Here is a 13,131-nt window from a genome sequence, read left to right on the forward strand (position 1 = left end):
GCTTCTTTGGGTTTGGATGTTAAGATGTGGGAATTCTGATGAAAGGGACAGTTGGGAGGTAGGTTAAATGCTGTAGCGAATGAAGAGGAAAGAGTGAGGAGAGGAGTGGGGGAGAAAGGGCAAATCAGTGAACCTTAGAGTGAATAATTGTCAGGTCAGCCCCTCAGTAGAACATTTTTTCTCAAGCATAACACATTTCCTCTAAATGTGTTGTTAATGCAACAGTTACAAAGGGATCTATTCATCAAGGCAAAGTCCAATTAACAATAGAGATTTGGAAATATTGCAATTTGTTAAAGATTATAAGATTATATTAGAAGAATTTACTCACATGTTTTGCTAAGATTCCACTAAATGTTCATTAGGGTCAAAGAAGACTGAATTCACTCACGTCCTCTGTGTATTTCCTTCACCGGTGTGCTTAGAAGAGACAATTACATTACTCCGTTATACATGCCCTTCTTTATCACCCCGCTGATATGATACTGCTGATGCTTGGAGTTTTCATTGCCGCCCACAGCGCAAAGCAACGCCCTGCTCGAGAACTGCACTTTACTCAACCTTCAATTACTTACACAATTACTTACGTTAGAATGTATGAGGAATGCAGATTGGTTTATAATTTGGCAATAAAAGAAAATAGTTTTCTATTTTATAATGTGTTCTCGCCTCGCCAGCAGTATCATGTCTAAGATATTTACTCCTCTCAGATTGATTTATTGTTTTTATTCCCTGTGTTGACCTGCTTTTTTTAAATGAAAAAGCCATTTTTATTTTTGTAAATGACTCTAAACAAGAATTATAATTCAACCCATTTTAAAATATCTGACAGAGAGGGACACATAGGAAATTAGAATCTTCTACAGAAAACTAAAGAGGACCAGTCTTGTATTTTCTTAATTATTTTTCAAATGTGACTCACTTGTATTATACGTGAGAGATTATTTGGCTTTCATAATTGTTTCATGATTGTGCCTTCAAGATAATCCAAGACTTTGGTTCACATTCGCCTATGACTTTGAATTGTGTCCTTCCCAAACAGAAGGTGAAGGTGGCAACAAAACTGAGAACAACTCTACATAACCACATTCCTGCTATCTGATGTGACACCTTTCAATAAAACATGTTTTTTTATTATAGAAGTATGCAGAGGTACGTCATCCCACACTGTTCTCAAAGTATGTTTACATGCAGGTACATGTTACACCTTATCACTGTGGCTGTGTTGGAGTTTTGCTGCTTATCTAATAGGAGCCGTGACCCCATTACTACTTGGAGGTGTGAGCCTGCCTGCCAGAGTTAATGAAGGAGGACAAAGCTTCATTCATAGCCGGCTGCACACTTGTTTTTTGAAAGGTAGCTTTCGCCTTCTGATCTCCCATCAGGGTATTTCAGCTCACATAATCCCTCTCGGCATCTCCTTCAGCAGACAGGAGGCGAGTGGGAAAGCAGCCTGTGTGTACGGTCAAAGTACCTTTGAGAAACTTAAAGCTCTGGCTGCCTATCTGCAGATCTCAGGGTTTGAGATACCGTTTCCAGAGGAACAGTAGGGTAAGGCCTAACTCAATAACAGCTACTACACACGTGATGTGCAGCTTTATGATCAGAGGGTTGATCTGTTTCCCAGTGAAGCTCAGTTAATGATCACTGATGTGTTATTTATGGCTGTCTACTGTGCAATTAAAGACACATCACAGATACATATTACAGTTCACACTCAAATACACAGAAATTAAAGCAGAGGTCAGAGATTTTAATCTAACTGGCTGACGGTCATTTAATTCAGAAGATACAGAAGTTGTTTACCTTGTATTCAGTCCCACGAGGAGTGGCTGGTGACTGTGTGGTGAAAACAGCGCAAAGAGGCAAAAATATCCGTGCGGTTGACTTGGATGAAGGAAACATGATTTTTACTGCGATATACAAGACTCCGAGTCTCTGTGACCCTCCCACTGGAATTACTTACAAAGTCGCCTTTCTCACTCAGCACCAGTTTGGATAATAATGTGCTCATTATTGCACTGACGGCACAGGGTGAGAATTGTGAACAGCAAATCCGATTCAGAATGTGAAAAATGCTTTTGTGCTCACTTAGTTGTTTTGTTTTCACAAGACTTTTTTTTGTATTCATTGATATGTGGTGAAAGATTATTAGGAGTGTTGAATAAAGAATACATGATATAATAGATTCTGAGAAATTGCTGGGAAATGTAAAAAATGTATTGTTGAAATAAAATAAAAAACAACAGTAGTGAAATCATGGATGCAATCAAACCATTTAAAAAAAAAAGGTTTTAACAATTTCTAGTTCTGGATTATCTCAATTAAAATAATCTCAATTCCTAACCTTGGGATGTTAATAATTCAATTTTTTTGTCTATAATTTAATACAGTTGGGTTGGCCTTTTGAAATGTCCCATCTGACAGTCAGGTTCTCATGATAAGTGTGCAATGCTATTTTAAAACAGGAGAGATCAGTGTACAACACTTACTGGTGCCTCGTAGTGAAACATTGATATTACCACAGGTTGGATTCCAGTCACATGAAACACTAAACATATTGAGTAATGCCTCTGCTATTCATGGTAGGCTACTGTGCAGTATGTAAGCCTCCGTGCTTCCTGGAAGTCACCTCTTATCCACCCTTCGGCCAGCAAACTCAATAAAATGTCACCAAGGATCAATTGAGGTATCACAAATCTATCTGCATCAAACACCACAGCCAGCACACACACATATAATAAATATTGGGGCTCTTCAAAAAAAAAAGTTCTAAATAATGTCTGTTTCCAGACTTAAAAGCAAATGTGGAAGAAGTACTACAAATACAGACAAAAGTATTGGTATCAAATTATACTTAAGGCGAGACACGGCAGGCAAAAATATCGTTTTTCAAGTAGGCCTACTGGTCAATTTTGACATGTTGTGCTATTTTGATTCTATAACATGTTTTCTTTCAGGCTTTTGGAAGGAAAACGTACAAAATACACATTTAAGTGTTTATTTGACTATAGTTTGTCTATTTGCGTCTGTAGATTTCTCCTAAATTCGCCAAAAGTTAGCATTCTAACGTAACATAAAGTACCGCGACCGCTGTGTGCACCATGTCAACAGAAATATCGTTGGAAAGCTGTGTCTCTCCTGCACAATCTCATCGGATCCAAATATGGTCATTTCCTTTGTATCATCAACCAATCGTGAAAGCACAAAAAGAAACAAAATCTCATTGGCTGGTGTCAATTTCTGACAACGTGATTCGTTCAGATGTGTCACGTGATGTGCTAAAACACTTCCTGGTTAGCTTTCCGCTAGAAATTGAAATCTCAAAATGGCAAAAGAACGGCGAAAAAAACATTCACAGAGAAGGCGACAACAATTGTCACTTGCACGAAGCAAGGTTATACAAAAAACAAATGACCCCGAACATATGAAATACCTTCACGGAGTACGTCTATGCGCAAGCTATCATCCAAAGAACAGGAGGGTTTAGCTAGCGCCTCACTGCAATCTTTAAAGGTCGTTTTCTCAAAATGAGTTTTTTCTCCTACTCTGAGTTCGAAATTTCAACTTCAGTAGCACGTACATACACCAAACCTTCCAGTTATATTCCTATCAATATTATGAAGGCTTTTACGGAAGGGTTTCAGTGTGAGAAAACGTTTTTAGAGAGTACTTGTCCATGGACAAGTGAGTTTGGCAATTTACTTGTCCGAATACATTTTTCACTTGTCCAGAATGGACAAAAATTGGGGCCACTGGAATCTTCTTCTTCGCCATCGTATTTTACATTTTCCCACGGTTTTTACGACACCGCTAACGTAAGTGAGCGGTAAGATTTTACTGCATCACACATAGGGTTGGGTATCGTTTGGATTTGAACGATTCCGGTTCTGCTTTTCGATTCCGGTTCTGCTTTTCGATTCCGGTTATTTTCGGTTCTCTATTCCGGTTCTTTGAGAGGGTAAAAATAATTCCCATGACAAACTGGGAGAAAAATATATATTATTTATCAAATCTGTATTCCTATTTACAAATCACTTCATACTGTTTAATTTCTTACAGTTATTGAATAGAATTATATATAATCTCTGCATTGTTTAGTTAGTTCTAAGTGGTGCAGTTTGAGAATGTACAATTGGCCCAGTCTCCTCTGATGTTACACTGCAACCTGCCTGTGAGACAGAGTCCAACCACACATGTCCAACACATAGGCCTAATAATAATAATAATACATTATATTTATAGCCTATAGGCCTAGCACTTTTCTACAACAAGACGCTTGCACGCTTACACATGTCCTGCAATATACATGCTGCAGCTGCCCAGCTGCTCACTGTTTGTAAAAGTAAATAAATAGTATTTTCATTTCAATAATGTACTTTCTATACCCTGCTTCATAAACAATATTGACATCCCTGTGCTCCTCCGAGTCTGGGGGTCCGGGGATGTGAGGACAGCGCGAGGACACAGACAGGGAGGCTGCTTCACTTCATAAAGGAAATGGCGGTCAATATTAACAACACAGGAGCTAAAACGCTTAATAACCTTCATTACGTGTTAGAGGAAGAACATAAGAAAGTTTGACAAAGGTGAGGCTGTTAAACGGGCAGCGGATCCGCTGTGTGGAGAGAGAGAGAGAGAGAGAGAGAGAGAGAGAGAGAGAGAGAGAGAGAGAGAGAGAGACGCTGAGCTGCACCATGCAGCGATCAGCTGATACGGAGCATAGAGAGAGAGAGCTGCAGTCCGCGGGGCTCGGCCTCGCCTCCTGTCCTCACAACTCTTATTAATCCCGGTACTGGACAATGGTTATTTGTTCCTACTCGGAACCGAGTATTGCTTCCCAACCCTGCCACTGTGCTACACTTCCCGCCCCGCCCCCATCTAACTGTACAGAAAGCGGCGAGATGCATTTCCTTAGGAATCGACAAGCAGAACCGAAACTAACATTTCTAAACGAACAATGGCGGACACGTACAATTTGCGAATGAGTTCTGCATTTTGTAAACTGAATTTATCAATAATTTGTCAATAAATCAGGGCGAAAACCGTCACTTGTCCGCCGGACAAGTGAATTGAAAGATCTACTTGTCCGATATTGTAAATAAAGGCCCTGACACACCAAGCAGTCACCAGAGGACAAGCCGACGCTGAAGTCGGCTGTTGCCTGGCCGTGTTCTCCTGCGTTTTGGCCATGTGTCGCACGGGAACACACCGCGCCGACTTCAGTGCGTGAGTGGCAATAACTCTCCTTACCAGCAGGCGGCGGTAGTGTGTATTCGTCATTCAAAAGAGGCAACAACCGGAAGACAGAGAAGAAGAAGAGTATCTTTTCTCCGTAATATCATACAGAGCTGGCCTCTCCTGGATCAAGGTGATGAGCCGGTCTTCGTTTGCATCATTCCAGATCGCCATGATGAGATGAAAATGAATAGCAGTCTGTGTGTGCCTTCTTAAATCGTTTGTTTACGTCCCTCACTTCCGCTTCGCTTCTCATGCACTGATTTGCTAGCTGAACAGCCAATCAGAGTGATTATTTGGTCCGACTGCCAGACCCGATGCATGGCCGATTCAACATGTTGAATCGGCCATGCATCGGGTCTGGCAGTCCAAATAAGGCGTGTCACGGTCGACGGTGCGGGACACACCAACCTGACTACGGCGCCGCGAATGCCCGACAGCCTCTGACGGCCTCTGACTCCCAAAATCGGGTTGGTGTGTCAGGGCCTTAACACGTCGCGGACGGTGGGACGTGTACTTTTTCGCACACTGGGTTTGTTCATATATCATTAATAGCCTGAATTATACAACATTGTATACCTAAAAACATGGCGAAAATGGATATTTTAGGGCTGTTGACAGTATTTTCTGATTTATGGAGTGATAAAAAGAGATATCCAATATCCCTTCTGTAAAAGCCTTAGATACTAATATGACTACAAAATTAAACAATAATTTTGAACCTGGCTTTATCCGAAGTTCAGATTTTGATTCCTGAAATGTGTTAAAATATGAGCATATTTAATAATAATAATAATAATAGATTTAATTTGTTAGCGCTTTTACAGGTGCTCAAAGACGCTTTACATTTATAGTGAAGAGAAAAATAAAATAAAGGGACAACAAATAAATATATAGTTAAAGTTAAAGTCAAATAATACAAAAACAATCACACATTAAAAGCCAGATTGAAGAGGTGAGTTTTTGTGAGTTTTCGAAGGTGGTGAGGTCAGTGCAGTCTCTGATGGGTTGTGGGAGTGAGTTCCAGAGGGAGGGGGCAGCGATGGAGAAGGCTCTGTCCCCCCAGGTCCGGTGATTGATGTGGGTGGGGATGGATAGGAGGTTGGCTTCTGATGAGCGGAGGCAGCGGGAAGGGGTGTGGTGGTGCAGCAGGTCTGTGAGGTAGGGGGGGGGGGCTGATTGTTGAGGGCTTTGTAAGTAATCAGGAGGACTTTGAAGTCAATTATTTGACGGACGGGGAGCCAGTGGAGGTTCTGGAGGATGGGAGTGATGTGGTCTCGGGAGCGGGTGTGGGTGAGGAGGCGGGCAGCAGAGTTCTGGATATGTTGGAGTTTATTGAGGAGGTTGGATGGTATGCCGTAGACTAGAGGATGCTATTGCAGTAGTCAAGTCGTGAAGTGATGAATGCATGAATCAGGGTTTCAGCAGCAGAGGAGGAGAGTGATGGGCGGAGACGGGCAATGTTTTTGAGGTGGAAAAAGGCGGTCCTGGTGATGTGATTGATGTGGTGGTTGAATTTGAGCTGTCGAAGATGACTCCGAGGTTGCGGATGTGAGGGGGGGGGATAGAGTGTGGCTGTCAATGGTGAAGTTGAAATTCTGGATGTCTTTGATACGGGATGGGGGGCCGATGATGATGATGTCTGATTTGGCACTGTTCAGTTTGTTTGCATCCATGCTTTTATTTCTGAGAGACAGTTGGTGAGAGTGGAGTGTGTTGTGGGGGTGATGGTTTTTGTTGAAATATAAAGTTGGATGTCATCGGCGTAGCAGTGAAATTGAAGGTTGTGGCGACTAATTATTTTGCCAAGGGGGAGCATGTAGAGCAGGGGTGCCCAACCTTTTTTGAACCGAGAGCTACTTTTAAAGTTGCCAGTCTGCCGAGATCTACCAGTCCAATAGAGAGGCGTAGCCATTACTGACAGCCTACTGCCAGGTAAATACACACTTCTACTTGTATACAACTGACCTTTGTACGATTAATACTTCATAAAATACTGCAGATCCTTTATCTCACCTCTTTCTAATCTACACACATACAAGTATTTAACTGAAGTTACACAACAGTGTTGTTGATACAGAGTTGGAGTTTATTCACACGTCACTACCCGTAATGTTTTCAAGACATATTGAACAGTGCTGCCACATATGACACAGGAAAAAAGAAAAGACTCTGAATCCTTTCTTTGCCATTATATAAAAATAGTGTCGCTACAAAAGTATAAATTAGGCTTACTAATAAGACAACTCAGATCTGAAGCTACTCAGGAATCTGCTGCCTAAGTGCAATAAAAGAGACAAAATTAATAGAATCAAACCCTTTTTTGTAGCATTTTAGTTGATTATAAAAAGAAATGCCTTTTTAAAATAGGATGCAAGCAACACTAGTTTCTTAACCTGAATTGATAATAGACTATAATCAATTTAAGTTTGCATTCTTATACCATTTTGTACAATAACTATAATGAATAAGTTCAAACAAACTAAAACTTACAGCTGATTAATAACGGTAGGCTATCTAACGTGAGTTTTTATTATATCAAAAACCTGTTGAAATGCTACTGTTATTTTTACTGTCCCCCAAAAGCGCGTCGGCAGCCTCCAGGAAAGCTTCTTTCACAACTTCGCCGTCTTTGAAAGAGGCCCAGGCTTCGGCATACCTTTTGTCGTTATGAGACCTATTATTAAATACATGTTATTATTTATTAACTACAACGTCACTGAAATCAACATATCTGTATAATCATGACACTCCCTCCTTTGAGCATAACATGCTCAATCAATATTGCAATGATTACCCTATTCTGAACAGGACACGCAAAACCCATAACGTTGCACAAAATAAATATAACTTCTCCGTGTAGCCATAAGGCGTACAAAAAATATCGTATGATGTATGGCTTTCTGATGGTATAAAAACATTCACTCAAATTTGCCATTAGCACAAAAAATTGTTTATACCCCTGGTGTCGCTAATGCGTCTCAATAATTCTAGGATTAGAGGATTGTTTGATACTGCTGAACAAACTCTCTTTCCTTCTCATAATTACAAAAATAGTCTGCTAAATGTTCTACTATGTTTTATGCTTTATGTGTAAATGCAATATGCTACTCACTGTCATGTTTTACATTAAACCTCTCCCTCCTGTGGTGACAGATATGGCTCAATGTAGCTGAAGATTTCAAAATACCCTTGTGCTGAAGATGCATCACCTGGTGGTCTGGCCCTCTGAGCTTCCTCATTGTTGTGGTTGATGCCAGGGTGTCAGTGGCATTTGGGTCATGTTTGGCACCCCTGTTCGTCTTTGACATCTCTGGGACCCCCTGCCTCCGTCGTCATCATGGAAACCTCCCCAGGGTATCTGCATGGAGGGCCGTTGTTTGGTGCAATGTTCTGCGGACACTCTCTGGACCAATGTGTCAGCTGACCACATTTGTAGCAGCCTTCATCTGTTCTTCGTCTTGATCGTGGCTTTCCTCCTCTGCCACTTTGTCTTCCTCGGAATTGTTGATTCTGCACCTGAATCTCTGGCACCTCCCGAGCTTGAATTGTTGGAGGTGTCTGACCTGCCTTCTCTGGTTCTATGGCCATCCCTGATGTAGCTGCCATTTGCCTTGCCGCTTTCTTGTTTTTAATAGCTTCGGTATCTTTCTCAGCTATTTGCATCTTCAAGAGTCTCAGTTGTAGTGCTTCCATTTCTGTCTTTTGTGTTTGTCTTTCTTCTGTGATTTCTTCTAATCGTATGTTCTCTTCTATCAGGTGTTTTGATTGACTGGTTAGCACTCTTACTTCATACTCCAATTCTTTGAGATGTTTGTTCATGGAGACTCCATCCAACTGCAAGACTTCTCCTATAGAACCAACATTCGGGGAGGGAGGAGGGACTTCGGCCAGGCTTAGATACAGCTTCGGAGTTTGGATAACTGGAGCCTCTTTGGTTTTTTCTGCTATGTCTTCCCTCACTGGCAGGTCTGCTACTCGGACCACATTTATGCTGTGTGCCAATAGGCTGGCATATTCCAGATGGAGTATCAGACTTGTAACTCTTATTAATCTTTCTTCAGCTTCTCTCCATATAGTTAGCTGTTGTAGGCATTGTTCGTGCTCATAAGCCGCGTTCACACCGCAGGACTTTCCCTGGTACTTTAGTTCTTTAGTTCCGTTAGTACCAATAATGTCGCGTTCACACCGCCGGGACTACTCAGTGCCGGGAACTCTTTTGGAACTCTTTTGGTACTTTTTAGTCCCTGCTAGAGAGGTGGTACGAACCTGGTGACAAAGAGTGCCAATTTCTATTCTATTTCTATTGGCTGGGCGAATTGCAAACCACGCCCCGTTAGACTCTGAATTTGTTTTGTTAGGCAGCCATTTTTTTCCTCGCTACAAAACCACATCCACACCTGAGCGAGTAGGTTGTTTGTAAAGCAGTTATGACAACACGTACAGCACCGGAGCGGTGGAATGATGAGGAATTGTCGGCGCTTCTGTCCATTTACTCAGATGCAGGGATGCAGCAGCTTCTACAAAAAGCAGTTCCCAACTCAAAATGTTTTGAGCGATGTTCGCAAAAGCTACTTGAGCTGGGAATCGTGCACAGTGCACACGGATGCCGGGTAAACATTTAAAAACTCAGGCAGGACTATAAAAAAATTAAAGACCACAATAACAAAAGTGGTAACGATAGAAAGACCAGTAAATGGTACGAGCGCCTGGATGATCTGCTCGGCCAGAGACCCTCGTTCTCCGGGACAACGGCGACCATCGACTCGGGCAAGCTGCTGTGGGAGCTCGCTGAAACGGCGGATTCAGTCGGCTGTGAAGTGAGCAACGACGACAACGACGAAGGTAAAATAAACTACTTGTACTGGGGTTTTTAATATGCACATTACTGGTCTCAGATGCACTTTTATTTGCTCAGTAGATCGAGGTAGCCATGAGCAGGCTGAACTGGCTAACACTGTTAGCCGGCCCTGAGCTGGCTAATAACATAACATCTAACTAGCTATTCTCGGCCGCCATGAAAACGTGTTGTCTTGTGAATAAGTGGGCAGTGTTTTCTGTAATATGCTTCACTAACTCATGGCACTACATTTGTTTGTTTCAGGCGAGGCGGGACAACTCGCTGGATTGGAAACGAGTGGACTTTCCTTTCCCGATCGCAACAGCAGCCGTTGCTCGTCTCCCTTTTCATCAACCAAATGCAAAAGTACGTTCACACACACTGTAGCTTCACAATCACGTTTACTTCCTTCATGGTACAATTATGAATTATGAAACACCGTGGAAAACGTGTTTGCCTATGCAGGCGTTTACACTTTTCGCGCCCATTTTACGCTCACAAAATTGTAAACATCCGGGCTAGGTCACATGACTTCCGGTAAGAAAACGTAACGTGTGTCTCTCTCGTGTGTGTGTGTTTATGTCTTTGTGTGTCTGTGAGTGTGTGTGTCTGTGCCTAACCCTATCAGTCGGAATAGCCCTAACAGCCTGACCGTGTCCCTTCTGCCTGTAAAACTACATGGTGATTAAATAATGTTTCCTCTTAGGAAAGCGCGCACAGGACACACATGATGAGAACTTCTTTGCCACCATCGAGACTATGGAGGACAGGCGTGCCATGGCCAGCAAGGCGATCCACGAGGACCAGATGATGCTTTTACACAAGGCCCAGGAAACAGAGGACAGGGTGATTGCGATGATGGAGCGCCAGGATGAACGGGACGCAGTCTTGGCACAGCAAATGGAGCAACAAAAGGCTTTTCAGCAGGGGTTTCTGGGAGTGCTTTCAGAGCTAGTGAAGTCAAACAGGCCTTCCTCCCTGTAGTATTGTTTTAAATATTGACACACAGCGGTGTTTCCTGGACATGGAAACATTCAGGGCTTAGCCCACAGTTAAACTGCTATTTTTATATATTTGTTTTGGGTACATTTGATTGAAGTTGATTTTCTATTGTTATTATATATATATTGCCACTGTTTTTTAATACTGACACCTAACTTGCACTAAGAAGGTGTGTCTGTTACATTGTTTTGAACTTCATCTTGGTGAAGTTGATGCTGAATTCACTATTTAGTAGATAATCATGTGACACTTTAACTTTGCACTACGGTCTGTCTGCTGAGCCTACCTATTGTATTTGCCAGTGTTATGTTTTGATACTGACACTTATTGATCTGCTGCTGATAAATAAATGATAACCTCCATGGCGATTTCTCCTCTGACACTATCTTTACAGTGACCTGTGTAGCATCCTATAAATCACATTTAAGTGATTATTCTGATACCATCATGTTTCATCGGTTATAAACTGGCGAAGCTTTAGTTGTGTCCCACCCACAATGTGGCTTTGAAATAGATAATTTCATTGTATTTCAAAACGGCGTCCATCAACACAAGCACTATTTATTTATTGAAAGAGAAATGGTTAAGTTTGTAATTACCAGTGTTGTGAGTGTTGTTATTTTAATTAATTATAGTAAGGGAACATCTTAGGAGGATATATAATAAAGGTGTGTTAACTGCTGAGCCTATTTAATGTGTATATGACACCTGGCAGTTTGTTATTATATTGCCACACTGTTTTGATACTGACATATTTTCTTTGCACAAAGGTGTGTCTGCACTATTGTAATTGTGCCTGTCTTGAATGTGGTAAATAAAAGAGAGAACCAAATGAACTGTACAAAGCCTTCCATTGTCCTGGAAAGGTTTCATCAGCCATCTTTGCAGGGGGTAGGCTGAGTCCCCAAGGATATAGTAACCCACATCATGTCCCCCAATATTCCTTGTTACATGAGGAAGTAGACCACCCCTATCCACAAAACTAACCAGTGAGGACATGCTGAACACTCTGCTATCATGCATGCTACCTGGTAAGCCAACAAAAACACTCCAAAAGAGGCCCCTAGCATCCACAACACCCTGCAGGACGAGCGAGTGCCAGCCTTTGCGGTTGAAATACTCGTTATGGTACGCCTTCGATTCCGAACCAGCATTGCACTTACAGCATCCGACGCGTGGGTCAAATCCTTAGTTGGCTGCAATAACCCAGTTACAAAGCTGTATAACATGAGCACAAAGACAACAAGCTCATTGAACGCCATCATGTCTGAGGTCTGAAGTAAACAAACGCCTCATACAGCGGGTGAGCTTTATACCCCCTCCCCCGTGTAGTTCTTCTTCTCTTGTTTTTTTGTTGTGCTCGCCGTGAAGTGGTTTTGCGGCCTGCCAGTAAACCCAGAGAAGAAGAAGACGAAGTGACGTCAGCGTAATCGTGCCTCAGGGAAAGTACGGCGGTGTGAATGCGATTGGCACTAGCCCCCTGGCGGATTTAGTGCCGTGGTACTTTAGTGGTACTTTAGTGCCGGCACTAAAGTACCGCAAGTCCTGCGGTGTGAAAGCGGCTATAGTCGAGTACTGCTCTTCTATGGGCTTTTGTTGGTCCAGGTTGATCATCTGCTGGAACCAGTCCTCTTGTTTGCCACTGTTCCAACAGTTTCTCTATTTGGTTCCATGTCTTCTGTCTAAGTTTTGGAACTGTTGTAGCATCTGATCTGATTTGTACCCTTTCCTTGATATCTGCAGTTGAGCCTGGCTCTGCTTTTGGTCTCAACTTAGTTTCTTTCGGTGACATGCTCTCTAACTATTCGAATGATCAAAGCACTAGTCCTCTGAATAGTACCTTTGTATTCCTTCAAAATATCCTACATCATCAGAATTGTTAAATCTGTTTTTTTTTTTTTTTTTTTAATAAAGTTAATTAAAAGATAAAAATTATGCAAATTTTAAAATCTGAAATGCTAAAAATAAAAATTGTACAGTGTATGGTTTTGACTATGAAATGTGAAAATTAAAAATCTGGTGAAAATCTTCCACTTTCCGAAGTGTTTGTA

General features: G+C 41.8%; 1 protein-coding gene across 1 annotated transcript; it reads left to right on the forward strand.

Annotated features, from left to right (window-relative positions):
- Positions 1–1,144: 1,144 nt before the first annotated feature.
- On the forward strand, positions 1,145–11,415 carry LOC117453448 (uncharacterized). The gene is made up of 5 exons (XM_034092266.2): positions 1,145–1,152; positions 1,427–1,546; positions 9,923–10,083; positions 10,343–10,444; positions 10,785–11,415. The coding sequence occupies exons 1-5, from the start codon at positions 1,145–1,147 to the stop codon at positions 11,060–11,062; spliced, it is 669 nt and encodes a 222-aa protein (XP_033948157.1). The 3' UTR covers positions 11,063–11,415.
- The last annotated feature ends 1,716 nt before the right edge of the window (positions 11,416–13,131 follow it).

This window comes from Pseudochaenichthys georgianus, chromosome 10 (assembly GCF_902827115.2).
Source record: "Pseudochaenichthys georgianus chromosome 10, fPseGeo1.2, whole genome shotgun sequence".
In the NCBI taxonomy this organism is placed as follows: domain Eukaryota; kingdom Metazoa; phylum Chordata; class Actinopteri; order Perciformes; family Channichthyidae; genus Pseudochaenichthys; species Pseudochaenichthys georgianus.